This window comes from Anabrus simplex, chromosome 3 (genome assembly GCF_040414725.1).
Source record: "Anabrus simplex isolate iqAnaSimp1 chromosome 3, ASM4041472v1, whole genome shotgun sequence".
Lineage (NCBI taxonomy): Eukaryota > Metazoa > Arthropoda > Insecta > Orthoptera > Tettigoniidae > Anabrus > Anabrus simplex.
This window is the reverse complement of record NC_090267.1, coordinates 1,217,737-1,245,591: the sequence shown is the minus strand read 5'-3', so window position 1 is coordinate 1,245,591 and position 27,855 is coordinate 1,217,737. Positions and strand designations below refer to the sequence as shown.

The 27,855-nt window shown below is 39.6% G+C and overlaps 1 protein-coding gene across 6 annotated transcripts in view; it reads right to left on the bottom strand.

Moving 5' to 3' along the window:
• Positions 1-22,505, bottom strand: part of LOC136866897 (zinc finger protein 708) — a 169,196-nt gene extending 146,691 nt beyond the window's left edge. For 3 of the 6 annotated variants that reach the window (XM_067143990.2, XM_068226887.1, XM_068226889.1), the window contains exons 1-2: positions 21,929-22,505; positions 15,088-15,174 (exon numbers count right to left, since the gene is read on the bottom strand). In XM_067143990.2, coding sequence (XP_067000091.2) covers positions 15,088-15,156 — 69 coding nt within the window. In that variant the 5' untranslated portion in view covers positions 15,157-15,174; positions 21,929-22,505. Of the gene's footprint in view, positions 1-15,087; positions 15,175-17,024; positions 17,163-21,928 lie in introns of those variants that run through there. The other 3 variants (XM_068226886.1, XM_068226888.1, XM_068226890.1) reach the window with 1 other exon arrangement.
• Between the last annotated feature and the right edge of the window lie 5,350 nt (positions 22,506-27,855).

Genomic DNA, 27,855 nt, shown 5'->3' with positions numbered 1-27,855 from the left:
GTTCACAAAGAAACCCCCCAAAAATTGTAGCCTAAAGATAATAGTATGGAATTCAAGTTAATGTAAGGTCATGATCTTATAACAATAACAATGATGCTTAGATGATTGAAAGTCACTTGAGTGCACACATAATACAGCACATAATTGAGGTAGGAATTTGGATTAAGTAATGAATTAATGTTTGTGTTTCTGAATAGTGAAACCAACTAAAGAATTAATTGAGATGAACGATAATATCTGAAGGACACTGAGAATTTTAATTATCACAGGGGTACATCCATTCATTTGTGTCAGATGACCTAGTGCTTTTTATTATTATTATTATTATTATTATTATTATTATTATTATTATTATTATTGAGATTCCATTTAATTTGTCTCAAGTGTTGATTTTTTATGCCAAAGGTAGAATACAATTAGTATAGTTCATATTCATTATTTTCAGTATTTTAACTCTATTTCCTTCCCTATCTAGTTAATTAAGACTAGTTATGTTTTATTTTGTTTTATCTTGAAATATCACCGGGTGTCACCCATTTTCAACCGTGGAATGAGCAGCAGGCTTCCAAGCCAAGGAGGGAAGGTTATAATAATTGTACGTTTTATGCCATAAGCTAAATTTATAATTAGAGACGGGGATTACTTGCCTATTTTATTCCTGTGTTCAGAAGCATAGGCTTTTCAGATATAAATTTGTTTTAGGGTCTTTTTAGCTATATTTTGTTGGTTTTATTGTGTCTATAAATGCCTATTTCAGGGGTTTGTGCCTATTTGGAGTATCATTGCCTATGTGATGCGTTTTGACTGTCTTTTAAAACAGCCAATTTTCTTCCAGTGCATTATATTGTAGCTAGTGTGTTAGTGTGCTCGACAGAATTATCATCTCTTTCCTCAATTCTGTTTACCCCACGAACAAAACTGGGAATTCTCAGAAGTCACCAGAAATAGAACTAGGGAAATGTCCATCGGGAGAAACAAATAACAATTTGACCTCGAAGCCTTCAACCTCCTAAGACATGTGCGAAAACCAGTCAACGTCGAACTATGTTGCACAACCCACATGCCCTTACCTCCCTTTCGATGAGAACTGTTGTACGTGTACGCTTTATGTTCAGAACGTGTTGCGATTTATTGTGAAGTGGGAGAAGAAGAAGAAGTGTGTTTGCGGCAATGCCCAAAGAAAAATCATCGAAGTCCTACTGTCTGATGCAGTGGATCACAAAGGATCCCAATTTCACTACGGATCTGTCAACCTTGCTGTAAGGAGGTGATTGATGTAATTGAGAACTACGATCGCATGTCATTGTAGCATATGTAGGCCTATTAATTTATGTATTGTGGCAAGTTGTTTTGTTGCAATGCTGTGTTAGTCGTGAATTTTCAATAATTTATATTGCTAAAATGTAAATAATCATTAAATTACTGAACGACGAGTTGGAACACCGCTGGTTTTGTGTCACAGAATGGATGAAAATTAAATCGGTATTTTGAACTGTGATTCATATCCAGTGAAAATCGAGATTTACAACTGAAATGCAATTTTTAAAACTCCCTTAAACAAATTGTGAATTCTATTTCACTTCCGCTAAGCCTTCGCAAAACACAGGTTCCAGATCCAATGTAGCCCGGATAGGACTATGCCACAGCATGTTTTACAAGGTTGCTAGGACTATCTTTACAAGTCCAGGTCAGCGGAAAGAGCGTTGGTCTGGGTTGGTGAGGTCCGGTAAGTAACTGTTGTGCTTGATGGGAGGAAGCAAAAAGAGTCTGAGGGGCGTAAGCTCTCAGGTTAACAAGCCTCTAGCATCCACTCCAATCTTGCTAAGTTGTGACAAAGATGAGGTTATGGGCGCATGTCACGACAATTTCAAATTACGAGGTTTTTAATTTTCATCATGGATGGCGGCCTTGTGGATACACATGATGCAGGGTCTATTGCGGGCAAGTCTTCATGACAGCTGACCTGGCTGCCCAAAGCTGACGAATAGAAACAAATAATAAAATGTTCACAAATCTGAGATTTATAGTGCCTCTTCTGTGTACGCATTTAACTTTGTTGGTAATCCTTGAATACGGTAGTTCTTGCAAATTTCAAACTTTAGGCCTAATTGCAATTTTCATTTCTATGTGTGCTTAATAATAACCTATTGTAATTAGGATACGTCTGAATGTAATTTTTAAACTGTTGTAGTGTATTGTAGTGACTTATTAGAAATTAGAGTGCTTATTCTATTAGTTTGAGTAGTCTTGCAAATTTCAAACTTTAAGGCCCAGTTTCTTCAACTGTATGTTAAATTTACTTAACAAATGTTAACTAACAATTGTTATTAATTCAACACTTTGTTTAAAAGTGCTCTGTTTCACGAACACATTTCTAACATTTGTTACAAAACAATTGTTAAAGACAAATTAACACATTTCAGTGAGATTTCTGAACGCGTTTGGCAGTGAGCGTCTTTTGTTTCTTTACACAAAGCGCTCCTAGTGGTGTGTTGAAATAGTATTTCGTCACACAGACACATGGTTGACATTATTATAGGTTATGGTTAGCGGAGACCGATAAGACGTAAACATGTCAATAAGAGGCAACAAAAACGTTGTGATGAATGCGAGTTTTTATTTCATTTAATTTTAATTTAAAATTATGGGAATGTGCTTAAAAAATGGAAGAACGGACCGTTATATCACAACATTCGATATAGCCTATTCTTATGTTCTTATCACCGGGAAAATGTGATAACTGATGTGTTTTGAATGTTCTTCAGGCATTATTTTATTGCGGCAAAAATAATGTAATGCCTTATTAATGCTGCAGTGGCAGCAGGAATTCTTTGCAGGATTCTACACACTTTTTCTCGCACTCTCGAACATATTCGCCTACAATTACGTGAAAAGTGTCACAAGCATAATATCTAACAAGTAGAGGCCAGACCCTGTGGTCAACCGATTTCACCGAGGTTCAATGTACCTGTGGGGAGACACTCAACGATAACTCATGTATAAGGGTTTATTTAAGCCTACACGCTTTCGTTTTTGAAAAAAATGTCAGATGTCATTACACAGAATCCGCTTCGGACAAAGTGGAGGTGGTGAAACACTAAAAGGCGAACAAATTGTACTTAAACATGTCAGGTCCGCACCTAATAACTTCTGAAAAATTGATGAAAACCTTAAACCAAAAGTTCCAAGGTGCATACATGAGGGAAGATGGCAAGTGAACGAAGAAAAGCTGCTGGCAAGGGAATCTGGATGAAGTGGTATCAGCACTGAATGCCACTGCTCAAATATCTACAGATGAACGCACTGCAAAGCCATGCCTGACGAAGAGTGTTACATGATGAGAGAAAGCATTTCCAAAGCAACTTCTCCACAATGCTATGGAACATGGAGGGGAAGCACTAGAAGAATATGCTGAGAAATGTCAGGAATACAAAAGAAAATGAAGATAGAGCACGACTTCTCCACACAACAGCATTTGATAAATGAGGCAACTGCAAAACCTCACAAAATACTAAGGCTGTTAAAGAAACAGGCATCAAACAGATTCGTAAAATGGAACAATGGGAAGCCCACTTCACCAACCTCCATGGAGAGAAGGGTAAAATGACAAAGTTCTTCACACCAAATGCAGCAAACAATTACAACAGAAAAAGTCAACAAACTCATAAGAAAGGGAAAAAATTACAAGTTAACCAGACCAGATGGGATATTCATGGAACACCTGAAGGACACGCTCTAAGAACTGCTAGAGCTGCTAACATGCCCATTCAATGAATGCCTAAAGAATAATCCAAATTAGGAACAATGGAGAAAGACAATTATAACTACGATCTACAATGGGAAAGGAAGGAAGGATGACCACAATGGGAAAGGAAGGGAGGAAGGATGACCCAAACACCTACAGGGAAATTGCCCTGGAAAATGTCATGTTCAGACTCTTCTCCAAGATCCTACTAGGATGTGTGGAACAAAGATTAATAGCCAGTACACCACCAAACCAGTTTGGCTTCACGTGGGCAGATCAATATTACATGCTGTTCAAAAAGTAGTACAAGAAATAACAATGACACTAGCGCGAACTGCCACATCATATATAAAATAATCCAAGGCATCTGACAGTATAGATAGGAGAATATTTATCCACAAGCTAATTACTATATTGGGCAGCACAAACAATGAATTAAAACAATCGAATTAATTTTAAATGCAATATATGTGGCAATCTGTGATTGCATAAGCATGTCAAAGAGTATCGCCCACACAAGGGAAGTCTTGCGAGGAGATCCGATGAGCCAACATTAGCTAGACTAAAAACACAAGAAATTTTAAACCGTTTGTATAAGCAGATGACAGGGTGATCCCCTCAGGAACCAAGAACATCAGAGTACGGGCACTAGAAAACTCTATGAAAATAAACAGTGCCAAAACAAAGGCAATGAAGTTCAGAGGAGGAGGAAGGATATCCTAGAAACACTAGAATTGGTACCCAACTTGAAGTACCTCACAATTCATGATTCTCCTTGCATATACAAGAGAAAGCACCATGACTTTCCCTTCCGACCGCTGTGGACTATTCAAGTTATGCCGAACGCCACATGTAGAATCCAACTACAAGGACATTATACTCGGAGTCCTGTCTTCCACTAAGCACTTTGCTGCACCAAAAGCTACCCTCCTATACAGTCCGCTGAGAAGCTTAGTGTTTAGTGCTCAGTTCCATTTTCACTACGTGTGTACAAAACAAGTTACCGGCAGTCTTATGCGAAAACGCGCTGGCGCATTACGGCGAAGACAGGCTCGCAGCACAGGTGGCTAGGCAAGTGAGAATCCCCTGGATATATAAAGTAATGTCCCTGTAACATGGCTCTACCTGGCGGTGAACATCCTTAAGAAACAAGATTCCTAAACAGAGGTTTTAAGTTCACAAGGAGCATATATAACAGTGCAGGAATCCTGCTTTATAGAAGCTTCAGGCTAGAAGATACACATGGGAGGGACATAACAAAGGCAGTGAGATACCAAGAAAAATAATAGACATAGAAAACTCAAAAAAAAAATAACATCAAGCTCTGCCATCTTCACACCAGATTCACCACCCGCGCTTTCCACAGGAACATACGCCAGAATGAATCATACCACGAGCCCAAGGAGGACAGCGTCTGCAACCCATGCAACCAATCGTGCCCCAAGCACCATTTTTGCAAAATGTGAAAACAGAACTCAATCTTTAAACACGCTGGCAAAAGACTGTATACGCAATAAATTTCATGGTTGGGCCGTATTATCACTTACTTTAGTTTATTATCCACCTAATGAATACAGTTTACTCTCAGACAGGTCATCCTCAGCTACTAATCATAAAATTAGAATTAGGACATAGTAACATCATAAAGCGGGGGCAGATAACCTCCTGACTAAAAGCTACAAATACAAACACGTAAAATACACTAGCGTACCCACTAAAAGCCCACACATTAGATATTTCAAAAATGGTCAAGTGGATCATACATACATACATAAATTAATAAATATATATATCAGCATTATACACTGTTATACCTTTCAATGCTCAGTCTGCAAGCCTCTGTAAATTTACTAAATGTCGTCACAATCCTCTATTTGCACCCAGTGCTGTGACCTCATTTAATTCTGTACCTCATATTTTTAGATCGTTAGAAACCGAGTCTAACCATTGCCTTCATGATCTCCCTCTACTTCCCTTACCCCATTAAGAGAGTCCGTTATTCTCCTAGCTAACCTATTCTCCTCCATTTGTTTCACATGACCACACACCAAAGCCAGTCTATGTGCACAGCTTCATCCATTGAGTTCATTCCTAACTTAGCATTTATCTCCTCATTCCAAACAACCTCCTGCTATTGTTCCCACCTCCTCATACCAGCAATCATTCTCGCTACCTCCATGTCTGTTACCTCTAACTTACGAATAATGTAGGCCTATCCTGAGTCCACCCAGCTTTCACTCCTGTAAAGCAAAGTTGGTCTGATAACAGACTGAAGTAAAAACAGTTTTGTCCGGGAGCTGACTTCCTTCTTACGGAACACTGCTGATCGCAACTGCGAGCTCACTCCATTAATGTTACTACACATTGATTCAATCTCGCTTACCATATTACCATCCTGGGAGAACATACAACCTAAATACTTAAAATTATCTACCTGTACCATCTTTGTATCACCAATCTGACATTCAATTCTGTTGGATTTCTTACCTACTGATCACTTTAGTCTTCAAAACGCTAATTTTCATACTGTACTCACTGCACCTGCTTTCAAGTTCTAAAATATTACACTACAGGCATTCCGAACAATCTGCCATTAAGACAAAGTCATCAATTAGGCCAGACTGTTTACTACATTTCCACCTAACTGAATCCCTCCCTGCCACTTTATACCCTTCAGCAGAGGACCAATGTAAACTATGAACAGCGAAGGTGAAAGATTACAACCCTGTCTAACCCCTGTAAGTACCCAGAACCAAGAACTCATTCTACCATCAATTCTCACTGCAGCCCAATTGTCAACATAAATGCCTTTGATTGATTTTAATAATCTACACTTAATTCCATAGTCCCCCAGTATGCTGAACATCTTTTTCCTTAGAACCCTGTCATATGCTTTCTCTAGATCTACGTAACAAACACACGTCCATTCCTCTCGCAGCATTTTTAAATTACGTGGCTCCTACTGAAAATCTGATCCTGACAGCCCCTCTGCAGTCTAAAACCACACTGGTTTTCAACCAACTTCCTCTCAACCACTGATCACACTCTGCCTTCCAAGATGCCAGTGTATACTCTGCCTGGTATACTAGTCAATGAGATACCTCAATAGTTGTTGCTATCCTTCCTGTTCCCTTGCTTATAGATAGGTGTAATTACTGGTTTTGTCCTATCTGAATGTATCTTACCAATACTCCTTGCTAATCTTACTAATCTATGAAGCTATTTCATCCCTGCTTTCCACTATAATTCACCATTTTTTTTTCTTTTTCACAGATAGGTCTTATGGCGACGATAGGACAGGAAAGGTTTAGGAATGGAAAGGAAGCGGCCACAGCCTTAATTAAGGTACAGCTCCAGCATTTGCCTGGTGTGAAAATGGGAAACCACGGAAAAACATCTCCAGGGCTGCCTACAGTGGGGTTCAAACCCATTATCTCCCGGATGCGAGCTCACAGCTGCGCGCTCCTAACCGCACTAATTCACCATTAAAGGTCTAACTTCATCTATTCCTGCTGCTTTATGACAAAGGAGTTTATTCACCATCCCTTCCACTTCCGCAATTGTAATTTCACGAGCATCATTTTCTTCCTCCCCATGAGCTTGGTTGTTCGTCACACTACCAGGAAGATTTCCATTTATGTTGATTACTTGAGAATATTTTCAAAATATTCCCATCACCTGTCCAGCAATTACCAGAATTACCCAAAATACTGTTCACTTCCTTTTTCCCTCCCTTCCTAAAATTCATTATTATTATCCAGAAAGGTATATTACCAAAGGTAATTCAACAACTATTTGTTTCGCTCTCTTTCTTTCATCTACATACAATTCCCTGCCTGCATCGGCCCTTGTTTGGAGCTAATTCTGATAAGCTTCATTTTTACGTTTACAAGCTTCTCTCCATCATTCTACCACGATGTTTGCTTTTTTCCCATCTTTACACACAGTTATTCCAAGGCATTCCCTTGCTGTTTCTACCAGAGCATCTATGTACCCTTACATGGTGGATACACTGAAAAATTCTTGTCCAAATCCTCCAAGTATCAAATCTACCCACATCATTCGCTCATTTACGTACCTAACAGAAACAATGTTGCGTGCAATGGTACTCCTGATGAACAGCCCTACACCATCCCCTTTCTATATCCTGATCCTGCTTACTGTCCACTGTTCAATACTTTTCACTAATCATATCCATGTACTTCTGTCTAATTACCTCGTCATGGAGATTTTCTACCCTTATTAGTTTGAAGACAGATTTCACTCTGTCTATCCAAGACCTAGAGATACTTGGTTCACTACAGATAAGATAGTGTTCTGTATCATCGAAAAATCCCCCAAAAATCTGCACATTCCTGACAGACTTCCTGAATTCAAAGTCAGTTAAGATGTATACTATTATCGAACTGGCACCCCTAGCCTCCCATATGTAGTGAGGAAGAGCCTTATGCTTGAAGAATGTATTCATAACTGCTAAACACATACTAGCACAGAAGTCCAGCAAATGCTTCCAATTCCAATCAGCTTCCACATCTTCCCTACATTTACCCATCACCCTTTCGTATCCTCCAGTTCTATTTACAACTCTAGCATTTAAATCTCCCCTTAGCACTATCCTACCCTTCCTGTTGACCCTGACTACGATGTCACTCAATGCTTCATACAGTTTCTCAACTTCATCCTCATCTGCACCCTTACATGGTGAATACACTGAAAAATTCTTGTCCTAATTTCTCCCAGTGCCAAATCTACCCATATCATTCGCTCATTTATGTGCCTAACAGAAACTATGTTGCATGCAATGGTATTCCTAATGAACAGCCCTACCCCATACTCTGCCCTTCCCTTTTTAACACCTGTCAAGTACATTTTATAATTTAATTTACTATCACTTCTTCATTATTTCCCCTTGCCCGAATATCACTTACTCCTAACACATCCAGTGACTAGTGACTCAGTCAGTTCTACTTTCTTTCTTCCATAAGCCCAATTAATACTGATAGCTTCCCATCAAATTCCATTTTGTTCACCAAGTTGTTTCCAAGGAGTCACTCACCTGTCAAATGGGAGTGGGACTCCATTACTCCCATAGGTCAGAGGCTTGCTTAAAATGTTCTGAGCTTGGTAAACACATTGTCCAAGTGAGGATCTCTCCTCTAACAGGTCAAGGACCACGGTGGATTGTGTAGTACTAGCCGTGCGAGAACAAGGAGGGCCATGACTCAGTATGTCCGAGATGTCACTCCCATTCCATAGCAACTGGTATCCTGACACTCAGGACCACTTATTAGGCCACTCAGCTGTTGCCCATGGAGAACTAGGAGAAACATGGCTAAGTGGATTTGAATAAAAACGACTGGGTCACAAGGTTAATGACACTTAAAATGATTTCAAAAACTGCACTTGTGTCGAACAAAGGATGACATAAAAAGCCGTTGTCTTTTACTAGCATCACGAATCATATTAAAATATGCATTACAAGAAAACATCACATTATTGATGCAAATAAGACTGATTAATTGTTGATGTGCCTTTCAACGTCGTATCACTGAATGAACAATCTTTGTTTTTACAGGATGACCGCCATGTATGGTCGCAACAAAGCGTTTAAAGATAGGGATAGCATCCGATAACACGCAGCTGTACATACTGGAGTTAAGCCAAACCCAAACACGGAATGCAATAAAGTTTCGTCTATTTAGTAATCTTCACACCCAAACTCTCCTTCACAATGGGGAAGGCCCTTTCACTGTCAGGATTTATTGAATTATTCTGTAGGAGAAGTTACCTCCGGGTACACAAAACGATACACGCCCGGTGGTTATATTACATAGTCTACGTATGGTGTTAATTTCAGTTTAATCGTACAGCCTTGACATGTAATAAATTGTATGAGCATAAGCCAATATGGATAATCAAGTTAACTAATCGCAAACTCATTCTCAACATAGGATTACATTTTACGACATGGAGACGGAATCCACGAAAGCAAGTAACGAAGCAGCAGATTCTTCGAGTGCTGTAGATCATATTGCAAGCTCCCAAAATAATTTAAGTTTGAATGGAAAACCATGACTACCCTGTCCCCATTGCGGCAAACACTACATAAAACTCAATACGCATATAAATCGATCTCATCCTGATATCCATCGCAAAATGATAGTACAGAGACAGCCTACCATAAACCACTCTGTCGCTTCACAAGGTGATGAAGCATACAATAACGAAGAATTTCTCTCTCAAAATGAAAGTAGAAACCCAGAGCTTGAACACGTGGAATTGTAAGTTTTCTTATGAAATGAGCACAGATCAGTTCGACAAGTCCGTTGACGAATTTGCTGTTTTCTTAGCCGAAGCCATAGATCTCCTATCAGGTCCTAAACACCCAGCAAAAAAGTATTTTGAGGCAAGAAAACAAAGAGAGATGCCAAGCTACAGAGAACTTACAAGCAACACTCAAATCCGCAGAGGGCAACAAACAGAGATAAAGAAAAGAGACGTAATAAGTACCGATACCAAGAAATGCAGTATCTCTATCACAACCAGCGAAGAAAAGCCATCAGAAATGCTGTGAACGATCAAACGACTCACTGTACGGCTGATATCGAGGATATTGAGAATCATTTTTCATCTACTTTTGCCACACCTAACAACTCCGAACGCGAACATTACAACGACCTGCTGACTGAAAGGGAACGCGCTGTACAAGACGAAACCTTCGATGTAGCGGTGCACAAGGACGAGGTAATCCTGGCTATGAAACGAATGGCTGTGGACACGTCATCCGGACCCGACAGAGTTCTAGTAAGAGCTATCAAAGATGATATGGCATCAACTATCATAGCTAAAATCGCTACGATAATGTTACAGACAGGGCACGTTCCATTCCTGTTCACAAAGGCGCGCATCATTTTGTTACCTAAAAATGGAGATCCAACAGAACTGTCAGACTGGAGGCCAATCACTATATGTTCAGTCCTTTGCCGTGTCATCAAGAAGGTCTTTGACGCAAGATTAAGGAGTTACATCCAATTTAGCGAACACCAAAGAGGATTCACCAAAACACCTGGCACCATCATAAACATCGCTTTACTCAGATCTGTGTTAAACTCAGCAAAACACAACAAACAAGATGCTACTCTGGTCTTCCTAGACATAAGCAAGGCTTTCGACAATGTGGGCCATTTACACTTAAGAAAAACGTTAGCTTCGTCAACTGCGCCAAGCAAGTGAGCAATATTATTTGTATGCTTCAGGAGAATAATACAACTCAGATCCAGGCCAACTTCAAGAAAACTAATCCCATTAAATTACGCCGTGGCGTAATGCAAGGATCCCCAATGTCGCCAGTTTTATACAATCTCACAACAGATCACATTTTTCGAGAAATTGGCGAAAAAGAACTATGTGACATGCATGGTTATACCCTTGCCAACGGACTGCAACCTTTAACAATATTAGGCTTCGCAGATGATACGGTTATAGTAAGAAAAAACCGTGACTCTGCAATAGAACTGATGAAACTAGCTCTATAAAGGTTTCGCGAACTAGGTCTCACAATAAACCCTGAAAAATCCAAAGTTATTAATACTGTTACAAGTGAACTATGTAATGCGAGTGGAATGTATTTCTTTAAGACTATATTTGTAAAATATGATATGATGTTTTATTTTTATTGACCTAACCTGTACTGTATAATGTTGTAACATAAGCATTTGTAAATAGTAGAATTCTGTCTATAGTTCCTGGAAAGATCAAGAAAGTTACATAACTTTTGTACAGGGTGTGTTACTTTGTTGGTATGTGTTCTAGAAAGTGTGTTCTGTCTATTCTGGAAAAATACGACTTTCGCGATCATGCGTATTCTAGAATGTTAGTCAAAGTTCGCGATCGAAAGTAAGGTTGTGATTGGTGAGTCTAGGTGGCGATAGGGAACTCCTCCACGCTGACTGGCTGCCTCCAAGGCCAGTAATTCCTATATATAGTGAGCAAGGCAGTGTTCGAATGAATTCTGTATCCTGAATTCTGTCGGTCTCGGTTTATCTGTCTGCGAGCAGCCTATCTGGTTGACATCCCCCGGCTTCCGGGATGGCACTCTCCTCAGGTAAGCACTCTTGAATTCCGTTCCTGCTAAAATTTCCGTAATGTTCCGATTTGCTTTTCATACAGGAGTCTGCCCTAACCTCGCCTAGACTCAACAAATTAGTTACTTATGACGCTATAGTTTTTCAGCTAGGCTTACCTGTTCGTTTCCAAGGCATTCCCATTTCTTGTTTCACTAAAATATGTAGAGTGTAGTTTAATATTATTTCCCTTGGGGTTTGCCTCTGGTAGTTCTGTATCACCTTAGGTATGCTAAGTTTTGGATAACCTTTTCACATCACTGTATTTTGCATTGTACAACTACATTGGTAACGAGTTTTGAATTTACACTGCTACGAAATAAGCTATGTACATCACTGAACTTATAACTCGCAACTCGGAATTGTATGCGAAATGTCTTTGTAAAATTATTTGGTAAATAATATTCTTCGAATCTAAGGATCACGGGCATTTATTTCGGAATCCGCTATCTAAGCCATGTCCATGCCTTTGGTAGGTTCCCAGCCCTTTCCATCTTCCCGGTTTGTTGTTCACTAGTTGGCCCTTCTGATGTTTACATACATGTTTTGTTGGAGATCCGCGTAATCCCGACTACTGTTCCGAGTGTGTAGTGATTTCTTATATTGTGTAGTATGCTCTTACCTCCACCTTTTAACCCTGTTTGTGCCTTGTTTTGTGTTACCGCCAACAAACTAAAAAGTCGTAATAACATTCTCCAACGATTGGCTGGAACTTCCTGGGGAGCGGATGGAAACACATTAAGGACAACATCTCTGGCCTTAGTCTATTCTGCAGCAGAATACTGCTCTGGTGTTTGGCTTAACAGTGCTCACACACAGCTAGTAGATTCACAACTTCGTCAAACCATGCGAATCATAACTGGTACACTTCGTGCTACACCGACCCAATGGTTACCGGTTCTCAGCAATATACTACCTCCACATATCAGGAGACAGAAGGTCCTTTTTCAGCTATGGACCAGAATGCTAAAGAATGAACGTCTACCTGTTCATGAGGATATCAGACAGAAATGCACACGCCTGAAGTCTCGCCAGCCTGCTTGGAAGACAGCCGTGAAGATAACATCTAGTGAATTCAACCCCACCTCTAAATGGTTAACAGAGTGGTCTTTATCCCCAGCTCGGGCAATAGTGGATATTAATAACCCATCCACAAAGCTGGCAGGCTTTGATCTGCCACGTTGCATCTGGAGTAGACTAAACCGCATGAGATGTGGAGTAGGTAGAACAGCATCTACTTTACACACCTGGGGCTGGTCAGTTTCTCCATACTGTGATTGTGGGGAGGTTCGACAAACAATGAAACATGTAGTGCAGGAATGTCCACTCCGTGCTTTCACTGGCACCATGGAAGACCTCAACACAGCAACACCCGAAGCAGTGAAGTGGGTGGCGGGTTTGGACATTCACATTTAGTGACATGTACATCACTCGCACTCAGTGTGTATATATGAACTGTCAGAGTTGATAGGTGGATAGCGATGTAAATATATTGTGTTTTCTTCTTGTACTTTCAAACTTTGTAAATTGCTTTCTTTGACTGTATAGATATGATAATTTGTATTTACTTTGTACTCACCTTTCACTGGTTGTGTAAATAGTTTATGGGTTGTCATTATTCATCATACGCCAAATAAATAATAACCGCTGTAAATGAGGTAGCAAATATCAGTGGAGGAGAAATAAAAGAGGGGCTCATTACAGTCGAAGAAGGTATGGAGATTTCATGTATTTCGAGGAACGAATGTGTCAAATACTTAGGGGTAAATTATGCAGATACCATGTTATTTGATCCCAAGAAATCAATGACACTCATTCAGCAGAAACTCAGCTCATTATCATCCTGTCCGTGGCTTCATCCGGATCAGAAATTTTCAATTCTAAATACTTCAGTTTGCCCTACGTTGACTTACCAGTTCCTCTGCATTCCTGCAGGTAAAATACCACGACGATTTCTGGAAGATGCTGATAAACTCGTTAAGAGTACACTAAAGGAGATCTTATCCCTTCCTACTGACACTCCTGATTCTATGATTTACTCAGATAAACGGTACAAAGGGTTAGGAGTTTTTAGAGCAAGCTGGGAAGCCTTGATTCAGAACATAAACAGCAGCAACATTCTGAAACGGGAGGAGAACCGATATATCGAAGCCACCAGAAACCTAGATGAAGAAATTAACAGATGTTTAACTGAGTTAAACGTAAATGGTAAAACTGAGGATTTGAAGAACAGACACGGGGAATACGACACCAAGAAACTCAGAAACAAACTACGAGAATCTGAATTTGAAAAATGGTGCCAGTTGAGAAGTAAAGGTCAGGGAGTGTGTCTGTACAAGGAGTTCCCTCCTGCAAACCGCTGGGTTAGAAACCATGATGGCCTTTCTAGCACAGTGTGGAGAGATGCGCTGAAAATGACGTGTAACGTTGCACCTGTAAGAGCTGTACCAGGAAGGTCCCTTGATGGTAACCGCTGCAGAAGATGTAGTGAGACTGAAACATTACCTCACGTCTTGGGTGCCTGTGCCTTCGGTGAAGCCCTTCAAAACACGAGACATCATAACATCAGGTCATCCATAGCACAGACGCTCCGTGAGAAAGGATATGAAGTGCATGAGGAAGTCCATGGCATCGGAGTAAATGGCAGTACAAGAAGGATTGATATGATCGCAATCAAAGGGAAGAAAGGATATATATTACACCCCACAGTAAGATTCGAAACACACTCCAACCAACCAGACGAAGTGGACCAAGAAAAGAAGTCTATCTACCAGCCTACAGTGCCGTATTATAAGAACAAATACGAACTGGACGACATAGAAGTGAGGGGTCTCATGATCGGTGCAAGAGGGACAGTCCCTAAGAAGAAGACAGAACTGATGAAGACCTTTAACATCAATACCAAGGAGTTCATTGACTGGGGGCTGAAAGCGCTCAGGGGTTCTCTGTTGATACTCAGACACCACCTAGACTCGCCAGACTGAGACTCTCCAGGTTGAGACATAAGTTACTCATTTTATTTTTGAATGAATTGTTTGTGTATTCTTTGTCTTTGGCAGCCTCCAAGTGGAGGAAGATTTTGAAAATAAAAAAATAAAAAAATAGGTGGATAAGAAACTAAAGTTCTTGTAAATGGTAAAACAAAAGACAGGTGAAGCAAAACCCTAAATAATGTACACATTTGTTTTAAAAAATTATTATTTATGATAATAAACTTACGAAATTTGAGGGTTCTTCTGCTTCTAAAGACCATGCTGGTTCACTTTTGACAAACACAGGTTCGTCCATAGTTCTTGACAAAATACCCTGCAACATACAAGCAATACAACTTTCAAAATAAGTACAATAGAGGCAAACAGAATATTTGGGAATAAACTTAAATCTTTGTCTTAAATATTGGGAAATCTGACAATATTCCCAGATATATGTCCTTAGTCCATGCCGCTGAGGGTGGTTGAGTTTCAAGGGAAGGTAAACCTACAGCACCTAAGCTGCTTCTCTTGTCAGAGAAAGAAAAGGTGTTCAGATAAAGTGCACTAACCAGTTCACAAGAGAGAGAGAGACGCTGCAGGGTGCTAGGAAATTTTCTTCCACTGGCTAGTGACATGAGTTGTCCTGCCAACAACAAGACCATTAACCACCAAGTTAGAGCCACAAGAGGCCCACAGGCTAGTGACAAGTCATGTCCTGCCAGCAACAAGTCCACAGTCTTCTACTATGCTCCGTGACAGTATTGGCGAGTGACAAGGCCAATGGATAGTTACGTCACAGAAACTGCCATTATATCCAGCACACTTTTAAAATCTCAGGTTTCGTTATTCTTCCTCTTGCGTTAAAGGGCAGACATTTTTCTCGATATCACCTGTTTCACCAGATGAACTTGCATCATGGGATGTACAAGAATTTGAGCTACAGCTAGTCTGGTACAAACCCAGGAGCTGATAATCTCCTCTCTCTCATAACCAAAACTACACTAGTCTGTCAACCATACTAATAACTAGCACCACACAGTTAACTTCTGTCACTGCCAGGCAGGGGGATGGCTGTTGCTCACATCCAAAGGTATAACCTTAAATTACCCTGCACCTGTCCCCTAGGTGGTGCTAAGCGAGCAAAAATATAATTGGAGCCAGATAAACATTATGATCTTGCATATATCACATTGCCAAAATGGACAATCAAATAAATGGACATATTCAAGACCATCTATACAGAAATCTGGGTCCAAACATTAAAAGTCATGAAGTATTAATGCCACATTCTACGCAAGATCCTGGATGAAAACAAATTCGATGTAGTTGCAGTCTAGGAACATCACACTGAGAATGAAGTACAACTCTCCAAGAGGTAAAATACCTGGATTCGATTCATTACGTGCTATGTATGAGAACGTTTATGGTGTGGCAACAGATGTATGGGGCAGTATAGGAAATGCATACCTTATTTCCATTAATAACAATGATAACATCCATGAAGTTGTCATCAAAATTGTTGATAATACGATTGTTAGCATCTATAATCCTCCAGATATGAAATTGCCTGCACACGTAATCAAGGCCCACACCCACCCTACATCGTATCTGGGAGATTTCAATAGTCATCACAAACTGCAGAAATACAGATCCAGTGATGAGAATTGGAACGACTTGGTTAACTGGTCTGAAGAACATAATATCCATCTTGTCTTTGATTCCAAAGACCAAAGAAAATTCCAATCCGCTGCCTGGAAAGGAGATCATAACCAGGAACTGTGTTTCGTTTTTGTCTGATGGAAATGGACAGCCACTTCCAGTGTCTCGACAAGTTCTTGCTGATTTTCAACACTGTCAACATCGTCCAGTTCTTCTAGTAATAGGTAATACCTGTGATAAGATCATTTACTGAGGTGAGATGGAACTTCATAAAGGCAAACTAGTCAGGGTGTCCACCAAATCCAGATTTTAAAATTCCCTGACATTTCCCTGTTTTCCAGACATAAAAACCAGTTTTTTTCCCTGACATGACAAAAAACAATTATAAAGGAAGTGCCAGTAATATTAAAATACATTTTTAAAACTTAACATCAAAAAAAAAATGAGCAATTAATGAGCATATTAAAACTTGGAAGTTTAATTTAGTCTGATTAAATTCACTTTAAGTTTTTTTTAATGTATTACCATTACTGCTTCAGCGAAGAAACTTCTTTGTAGCCACCAACGACTCGAGCTTCTGCCATCACCCTCCACTTCTTTTCTTCTAATTCTTTCAGCAACAAAGCAACCTTTCTCTTATTTTTTGCAAAGAATCTTCTACTTCTAATATTTCACGTTTCTCCTTTAGATTTTGAATGTACAAAGCATGAGCACTCCTTGCAGCATGGAGCATGTTCTTATCAATGGAGACCTTTTCAATTCCACCAGGGTTTGGGACAGAATCATATATTATTCTTTGTGCTACAAGGGATACTTGTAGCATGTTCTATACTATAATTTCTTTATTAACAGGAAAACCACATTCAAGTGAAGCATTTCCATGAAACAGTATTAGTATCATTTTGAGAAATGAAGCCAACTTTTCTGTTTTAAATTTACTATTGGAAGAACAGTGCGAAGCCAAAAGTGATCTAACCTCTCGTCTTTAGAATACAAAGAATTCACTTCTTTCAAAGTATCATTCTCACAAACAGACGTGAACTCCCTTTGTACATGAATGGCTTCATTACCCGAGATACATTTGTTTTCAACAAAGGCATTTAAAGCTATCCTTAGTAGTCTGCTGCTTAGAGGCTACTTGGCTACGCTTGGATCGAAACAAGAAATTAATTTAGTCAGTTTATATGCTAGCGGTGAGCAGATGCGGCCAACAGCTGGAAACTGCAGATGATGACGACGATGTGCCAGCGGTGACCTTTCCAGTAACTATTTGCACAAAGCTACCATTTCTCTTAGACAATCTGTGCAAAACACTAATATATCTCTATCATTTAATCCAGGATTGCCACGAAGTGCTGCTTTAGCAGCATAACCTATGTCAATTTTACATGCAGGCAGAAGATTTTCTTTACTGTCTAAATATGTTTTAGGAGATCTTCTGAAGTCTGCAGTGACTCGGACTTAACAAACCTTGTCATGATATTTATCATCAATGAAAGATTCATAAAGGAGTGATGCAAATGGGAGATCTGTCTGAAACTTTTAGGAATGGTTCCAAATCTCCAACAAATGATAATAAAAATGTCAACTTGGCCTTAAGAACCTTATCTTTAAGTGAAGTTGATACTGATTTGAAGCTGTTACAGCTTGGGATTTTCTTGTCTCTGTTTGTTCCTTCCACATATTTTTCGACATTAGGTAGGATGCAAGTATCATTCAAGCCACAAGATCCAATGTTCATCAAAATAGGAGCATCTAGATCATCTAATAAATTACCAAAATCCTGAAGGAACTTTTTATTAACATTTGGACCATCCAATGAAATTTGTAATTTTTTTAGATAGAGTCCTTGCTGTGCTTGCAAAAAACCACTTAACAAATCTGAGGAGGTAGAGTGACCAAGAAACATGGAATCAAAATAAGAAGTGCATACTTCATTAGTATCAGGATTGAAACAATGAACTACAAGATCCATTTGGCCTATCTGAGAAACTTTATTCAGTGACTCATCAAACCCAACGGTGAAATGTGTGCACTTACTACCCATCTCAAGAACTTGTTTATGGAAATAGAGAGCCAAACCATGAGTGATTGTATATGCAACTTTTGTTCTGTGCAGTTGAACTTTCGAAGCTGTTTCAGAGTCTGGAAACATTACTGGAAAAAAGTGAGAATGCAATATAGGTCTAATTCATCGAGCTCACCATTCCCCACCAACTAAGAATATTCAATAGTAAGCAGATCAAAACATTGAAAATTCGATCGATCATATAGCTATTGATATTATTGATTACTTCACATTCGAGATCACACTTTAACTTTTCATTAAAATTTATTCCTGGCATAAAAGACATGCCCTAGATTAATGTTATAAAAACTGAAAAATGTGTTTGTATTACACGGATAAATACGGTATGTCAATTTTATCTGGCAGAAGAATGAATTTCCAGATTTTTTCCTGAATTCCCTGACATTTCCAGGTTTTCCCGTTAATTATCGAATTCCCTGACATTTCCCTGTTTCCCAGGTTTTCCATACGGGTGGACACCCTGCTAGTCTGTCTTTTCTGAAAACCTGGATAAGTGTGTTGGGTGGATCCCACCTGTGAGCTCAAATTACAAGCAATTTGTTGGGGCTGTTAAATGCACAGCAAAGAAATGTATCCCAACAGGCTACTGCAAGGAATATATAACCTGAAGTGAGGACCTATACAAGAAATTTCGTGACACCAATGAAAGTGAAATAGCTGATGAACTACTCCACAGTACTGATGCTGCCCAACATGCTGAATGGACTGAAACAGTTGAGTCTTTAGATGTCAGCGCTTCTAGTAGGAAAGCCTGGTCTTTTTTTTTTTTTTAAATTAGGTGGTACCAATCCACCTCCTCATACAAATGAGAAAGTTACCCCCAGTTAAGTAGCAGATCACATTGTCTCTACATCAAGAGCTACTAACATCCGAGCTCACAGTATCAAAGTCAGAAAGGAAATAACATCACTTAAATTATCCTGTGAACAAGAGACAGATTTTTCCAGACCAATTAGCAGTGAGGAAATATCTACAGCCCTGAAGCAAATGAAAATAGGGAAGGCACCTGGATTTGATGGCATTCATTCAGAATTCCTTGTGCATAGTGGACAGTATGTGGGAAAAAAAAAGCTCACAGCTTTCTTCACAGATATTCTACAAACTGGTAACATCCCAAATGATTTGAAAAGAGCAAAAATTATAGCGCTCCTAAAACCAGGCCAGCCAAATGATCAACTACAAAGCTACAGACCCATTGCCTTACTCAGCATGCTGTATAAGCTCTTGGAAAGACTGTTGTATAATAGCAATCTTGTAGTGTATTCCTGTGGAAGAGGCAGGTTTCTGTCAGAATCGTAGCAGTGCAGACCAGGTCCTTTCAGTGACAACCTTCATCGAAGCCAGTTTCCATAAGCTATAGAAGATCTCACCTGTATTCATTGATCTAACTGTGGCTTATGACCCAGTGAAGGCATGGCATAACATATAAAATGCTACGAGCAGAGCCCTGTCCGAAGACTGGAAACCTAGTTAACTCCATACTGAGCAACAGAAGCTTTCAGGTTGTAATGGGCAATAAGGTAAGTCCAGTACAGGGATCTGTCTTAGCTCCTCTTCTGTTTAGCCTACATGTAGCTGATATACCTGGAACTACATCTAGCAGATGACTGGGCTCTAGCTGTAAGTCATAAAGATCCAGATATTACTAAATCTATCCTGACCGAAGACTTGGCATGTACTTTCGCAAATGGAGGCTACAACCAAATGCAGCTAAGACAGAAGTAACTACTTTCCACCTCAACAAGAGACTGACAAACAAGAAACTTAAGATCTAGTTTGAGGAATGAGTGCTACAACATAATAGAAACCCTAAATTTCTGGGGTCATTCAGGACAGAACCCTTAGGTTCAAACAGCTGCCAAGATCAGAACTAGAAATAATATCTTCATATAATTTGTGGGCCCACATGCGGCTCATCAGCTATAACACTGAGAATCTCTGCTCTTGAGTTGGTGTACCCTATAGCAGAATACTGTGCCACAGTCTGGATCAACAGCGCTTATACTAGGTTTCTTAGCGTTTACCTCAACCTGACCATGCACATAACAGGCACTTTAAGAAACAACCCTACATTCTGGCTGCCCGTCCTGAGCAACAATGACCCATCCCTGCAATGAGAATATGCACTTGTGAGAGAACTCACAAAAATAGCTGCTAGTCCTGAGCTTCCTATTCATGAAGACATTCCTGCCATCAACACAAAGAGACTCAGTTCCCATCAAACTAGCCAAATCAGCTGGACCCTACTACAAACATAAAATAGAGAAATATGGCAAACCAGCACTACCAAGGAATAACTGAAGATGCCCTGTGTCACAACCAGACCACCAGGTTTTGATAAACACAGGAAGATTTGGGCCACTCTGAACAGAATAAGAAGTAATTGTGGAAGATGCTTCGATTCCCTACATAAATGGGGGATGACATCCTCCCCGTGCTCTGACTGAGGTGCTGAAGGGTAAACAGTTCAGCACAATGTCCAAGTGTGCCCATTATGAGCATTCCATGGTGACCCGCAGGAGTTCCTCTTCCCAACTGACAAGGCTGTTGAATACATCGCTAATCTAGATATATTTCTGTGACTCAGTATACAGATTAATATGTATATAGACTATATACATAGACCACAAATGTTTGTGCAATGTGTTTCCAAAAGCTAAATAAATAAAACTGCCAGACAAACAGGTAGCCTACCGACAGCATTCCTCACATAAGCCATACTAGTGTAAAACCATGGTAAGTGCATGTTTCTCCAGTTCGTATATTTTAATGGGTTCGAAATGTAAAGTGCCAATATTGATAAATTTGTAACATTACACTTTTCAAGCAAAATAAACTTGTTTTGTTTGGGAGTGTTATTTTGTTACGTTCACTACAAAACGGCGTCATGGGTTTTAACTGCAAATTGAACGAGAATTCGCCACGGTATCTACAATTGTCACTCTTTTAAGCGAGCATTGTTAACTTATTTTGTAAGATACTGTAGTCTTGAACTGACACAGCGATTCGTTAAAAACTAAAACGAAAGTTTAAATCTTACGGTTAAGAACGTAACCTTGTTGCATAACGGCCACTACAACATGAAAACACTTCCCCCGTGCAGAACTTTCATTTTATATTACTGTAAAAACAAAACATACAGAAGAAATAGACAGCTGAGACAGACCAAAACACGTGTCTTATTCCCCATTATAATTCGAAGTTGGTGACAAGCACTACTACTGACTTGGATAGAAATTTTACAATCATCACTACCAGTTATTAGCATCCTGTTTGAGGGAGGGAGCTGCCAAAAACTAAATAGGGCTCCTGGTCATATCTCACTTGTATTTGGACTTACCTCCTGTCAGAATAAAAGAAAACTTCACCTCGATGTACTAGAAGAAGTCCTCTCTATGTTCTGAAATGGTAGAAAACTGAGTGATGCCACTCTATTATCTTGTTTGCTGGTGTTATAATGCCGATATCCAACGCCGAGAGGAGTTGAATGTTAACACTGATATCCGACCTCTGATCCAAAATGATCCTTGTCCGAATCCAATGGTCGTGACTAAGGATGGATTGCGGTAATATATGAGAGTAGCCAATTTACGGTGCAATTACTAACTGAAGTCAGCGATAAGATATTATACGCTGAAATGCTTAAGGAATTCGGTAGCTAAAACCAGCGACTGTTTAAACTAAAATTATTAATAACAGGAAGACCAGAGAACTATTTTCTGTCATCATGCGGATGTATATTCATCATCTTCTTCTTCTTCTCCTTCCTCCTTCTCCTCTTGAACGATATTGGACTCCGCATAAATTATTAACTATCAATACCGTTGCCTACGTTATAACTAGAGATGGGAATTATAGGCACGAATAGGTTAGAATGCAAACGTATTTGAACAAGGCGCAAGTGAAATCTAGCCGCTCTACAGATATGTCGGGGAGTTGCATAACTTTTAATGGTTCTGATAATTCAGATCGATAATATTTATGCAAATCTCACCGCAGAACCGTCATGCGGGTAACATACACTTGCGCCTTGTTCAAATACATTTGCATTCTAACCTACTCGTGCCTATAATTCCCATCTCTAGTTATAACAAATACAGTAGAGACAATACACGACACTTACGGATTTAGCCTTGTTAAAATGGGAGACAATTCGACGGTGGCGTTCCCAGTTGCCTGACCTGAAAAGTCGCGCTAAATTCAAATATCAATGGAAACGCATATACGAAAATGGATAAATAAATTACGTCTAGAAAGAAAGTATTATTGAGATATTAACTTCGAAGTTGCTACAGCAAATCTGGATAAATGAATGGAGAATTATTTAAAAGGTTATTATTTAAAGACTGAAATTAGACATATAAACAAGATGTGAAATGGACTGCCGTGAAATAGGTTGATCTTCCATTTATGCATTAGGTACCGTACTTTTTTTGCTTTAGCATTCTTGCCAGAACTTTTACGGTTAGATTAGTCCTTTTTCTCATTTAAAAACATTGTATCATCACATTAAAAGACTTGTTAATAAAAATATCGGCACATTCCTTACACACTAGATGCAATGAATTAACATTTAAAAGCTGGACAATTTTCCTCTTAACATGAAGCCTACTAACAGAAAGAAAATCTATAAAATTCCGGCTTTAATCTGAGAAGAGTGATAAAAGAAAGAAAAGTATGAAAATGTTGTCGATAGTGATGTTTCTAGGAATATTTACGTACGATTAGAGTAAAAATGTAACATAGGCCTACACTTGGCTGTATAGTCGAGGATTTTTAAAGTAGCTGGCCTGGAAATGATCTGAACGGATCTTATATTCCATACAAGCGTAACGTCCCTTCTTTCTTGTACACCTTATCCAAATCACTTCTGTGACATTTCAAAACCCACAGATCACACCTACAACAACACATCGGTATTGAAGGTCAACTGCTGCACTATACAATCAAATATGCGTATTATATTTTAAGCCATTTAAGATATGAGTCGAGCAGGTCAGAAGATTATGAAGTACGGTACTATGAAAAATCTCTTTGTCACTGGAAGATTATATATGCAAACACAATATTACTTACATTTGTCACGAGAGTAGCGAAAGAAGACCGCGCATTCTTCTGTACTTCATAGTTACTGCAGCCAAACACAGCACATACCTTTCCCCTCATGTTGAGAGGAGATATCAAGGAATGACACACGCTACTATTTAATTATGTCAACTCACTAAAACGCATAAACAACGCCAAAAACTTCACACACAAATACACGTGCTCTTATGACAGAATCAGTAGTTCTCAGGTCTACCCGCTAGAGAGAGCTCTCATAGCTGTCCCTCGATATCTCGCTGAGTGTCGCGTTTTGTCTCTACTGTATTTGGTTATAACACAAGGCCTGGAAATATAGCCCGTAAAACGCTATCGAAGTGGTCACAATGAAGTTCAATGCCGGGCCGCTAGGATCGCTTTCTTGCCCTCTGTCTATCAGGTTCGCGCCTTTGAACGTGCTTATTAACTGAGTTGGTTGTGAATGTATTATGTATTCGTCTGATGGTAAGCATTCGCAGTTCCAATCATGGTTTATTCACGAGAAATTAAAGGTAGTGGAATTTGGTTTCACAAGTTTCCAGTCAGGGGCGGTTATTCCATGGAATGAGGGGAAAGAGTCATTCCCTTAAAAATGATTACACAAAGAAAAAATTAAGCATGTTATTGAAGCCAGTATTTATTTTAAGTATTGTGTCGTTTTATATAATATATAATTAACTTTATTTTAACGTGACAGTGTGCATGGACAGTTGAGAGTTGCAAACATACGTCTGTCTCCATGAGCTCGCGTGATACTCTCATCACGGCCGCTCGTCAGCAAGTGGCTTGCCAGACTCGACCTTGGCTTAAATCTGGCCCCTTCGTAATTATTCGTTTGGGTTCGACAAGCTTCGAGGGGAGAGCCAAGGGATTGCATCTGACTATTCATTCCATTCGAGAATATTTGTATGTGATAATTGTGATAAAACTTGTGAGAAAAAGGTTTAATTGTGCTTGTGTTTCCAACTGACGTGAAATATCGTACTGTGAGTTGTACCATTTAATTTACTTTGCGTTATTTGTGAAAATTACACCAAATTTACGTGCACACATGTAAATTAAAGGAACTACTGCGATTCTGCCGGCTTAGAAGGGAATGCATTGACTGTGCTCATTCCCCGCTTTGAGTCTCTGAAGCATGGCAACTGTCGACGCAAGTGAGGAGAGCGGAGGGGAATGTGGATGCGTATTAGAATCTCTCTTAATCCACGGCATGAATTCGAGGGCTTTTCAAGAGAAGAGTAATATTATTTCCGGTGGCAGACCAAAGCCTGATTTACCGTGTGTAAAAAAATAAAACGAAACGTTGTATTTGACACTTTAATACAGAGCAGTATGGAAAAATAGGCTGGTTATGTGGTTGTCAAAAAACATCAAAACTCTACTGTTGGCCTTGCGTTCTATTTTCAAATAAAAAGGGGGTGTGGAATAGTGTAGGCTTCGATGATATGAATAACTTGCTTAAAGAATCCCAGCGGTGTCAGCAATCACAAACACATATCCGAGCTGAAATTCTGTTAACAACTTTCGGAACAATCAATCAATGAATATTCAAGATAAACTTAAATATTATAATTGAGCGGTCCGCCTATTCAATACAATATATAATTTATTAATATCTAGGACATGTTTCGTCCCCTAAGGGACATCATCAGCTAATAACAAATTAAAATTAATATATCACTAATAAGGGGGTCAAAGGGGTAGTATGTGGTCCTGTGGGTGCACTTCTTGCTGATGGGAGTGTACTAGCAAAACACAGGAAATGCCATCTATTCCTACCAAGTCCGATACATGCACGTCCACGCCGTGGCCTCTGGGCAACGGGTACATTCTTTAAGGTACACGGCTAAGTCATGTAAGGGCAGAAAGCGAGTTCCCGACGCTTAAATGGGGACCTATCAGCTAAGGGAGACAACCCTAACAGAAAACATCGGTCCTCCAGGATTGCTGGGGGTTGGAGCAAGGCTAACAACCTCGCTCCGGAAAACCAACTGTTGCGAAGCCCCAGAATATGCCTCGGAATGGTGGATTTAATAGACGACGAGCTAAGCTAAAGGCAATGGACTACGCAATTGGTACATGGAATGTACGCACACTTCTACGAGCCGGAGCACTGAAAGTACTGATGCAGAAACTAGAAGTCAACAAAGTGGACATAGCAGCCATACAAGAAACTAGATGGTCAGGAAGGGATGAGATATGGGACACCAAAACCCACACAATATTCAGTAGTGGGAAGCCAAGGAATGCACAAGAAGGAGGAGTAGCATTTATAGTACGAAAACAAGCTAAAGATGATGTACTACAGTTTTTGGCAGTAAATGAAAGATTGGCAACATTGCGTGTTAAAATGCGATTCTACAACTTAACAATCGTAAATGTATATGCACCAACGGAAGACAAGGAACAGATAGTCAAGGATCAGTTCTATGCTGAACTGGAACGAGTGCTAGATTCAATCCCATCGAACGATGCTAAGATGATAATAGGAGACCTAAATGCACAAATTGGGAAGGAAGAGATATATCAAGGAATAATAGGGATCCATAGTTTACATAACACTACTAATGATAATGGACAGAGATTGCTTGACCTTGCTACCAGCAGAAACATGAAAGTGATGTCAACTTGTTTCCCTCATAAAGAGGTACACAAGCAAACATGGATATCGCCAGATGGAAAGACCTGTAATCAAATAGACCATGTAATAATGGAGAAAAGATGGGCATCCAATATCATGGATGTCAGATCATTCAGAGGAACAAGTTGTGGCTCCGACCACTTTCTAGTTAAGGCAATCTTAAGGTGCCGCATTATGAAAACAAGAAAGGAAGGAATGAGTAGGATAGAAAAGTACAATACTTGTGAACTGAAGAATAAGGAAGTATCAGAAAGATACGGGGAAAGAATGGCAGAAGTGCTGGTAGAGAAATATAATAAGGACCAAACAGCAACGGTCGAGACCAAATGGACTGCTCTGAAGGAAAGCGTTAAGGCCGTGGCAAAGGACACACTAGACATTGTACCCAAAAGGAACACAAAGGAATGGTTTGATGAGGAATGCCAAAAAGCCATAGAAGAAAGGGATAAAGCATATAAAGCATACCTAGAGAGACCAACAAGGGTGAAGAAACAAGAGGTTGAAAACCAGAATAAAGAAGTAAAGAATGTATGTCGAAGAAAGAAGAGAAGAAAATTAAATGAGAAAATGGCTAGAATAGTGGAGGAATTTAAAGAAGATAATAGCTACATGGCTTACAGAGAAGTTAAGGAAGTGAAAGAAGGATTCAAGGCAAGAACAAACATGTGTAAGGACAGAAATGGACAGCTTTTGGGAGATAAAAAAGGGATCCAAGATAGATGGAAGGAATATTTCCAACACCTCCTGAACCCAGTAGAAATGAAAGAGAAAACACCAACTACCTCAAGGAAGAATACTGAGACAAATGAATCAGAAGTCACAGCACCATCTATGCAAGAAGTGATAGAAGCCATACAGCAACTGAAAAACAATAAAGCACCAGGTATCGATGGAATCCCTGCAGAGTTGTGGAAATACGGAGGAACCACACTACAAGAAGCTATATATGATCTAATTGTGAGTGTGTGGAATACAGAAGAAATGCCTGAAGACTGGCGCAAAGGCATCATATGCCCAATATACAAGAAAGGGGATAAGTTGGTATGTAGCAATTATAGAGGGATCACACTGCTGTGTACAGTATATAAGCTGTTCACTTCCATTCTGAAGAAGAGACTAGAACCCCTGGTGGAAGAAATTCTAGGAGAATACCAGGCAGGGTTCCGGAAGGGAAGATCCACTATTGATCAGATATTTACTGTGAAACAAGTGTTGGAGAAGTGTTGGGAACGGGGCATAGATGTGGTACAGATGTTTATCGACTTTCAACAAGCATACGACTCTATTGACAGGGATAAATTAATGGAGGTATTAAGAGAGTTCAAGATACCAGAAAAGCTGGTGCGACTGGTGGAATTGACTATGAGAAATACGATGGTGGGAGTGAAAATTCAGACTGAAGTAGGCAGCTTCTTCGAAGTGAATCAGGGATTGAAGCAAGGAGATGGCTTAGCACCAATTCTATTTAACCTGGCACTAGAGTCAGTGATTAGAAAGTTAAGGGTGGACACCAGTGGAACACTTCTGTACAAAACAGCTCA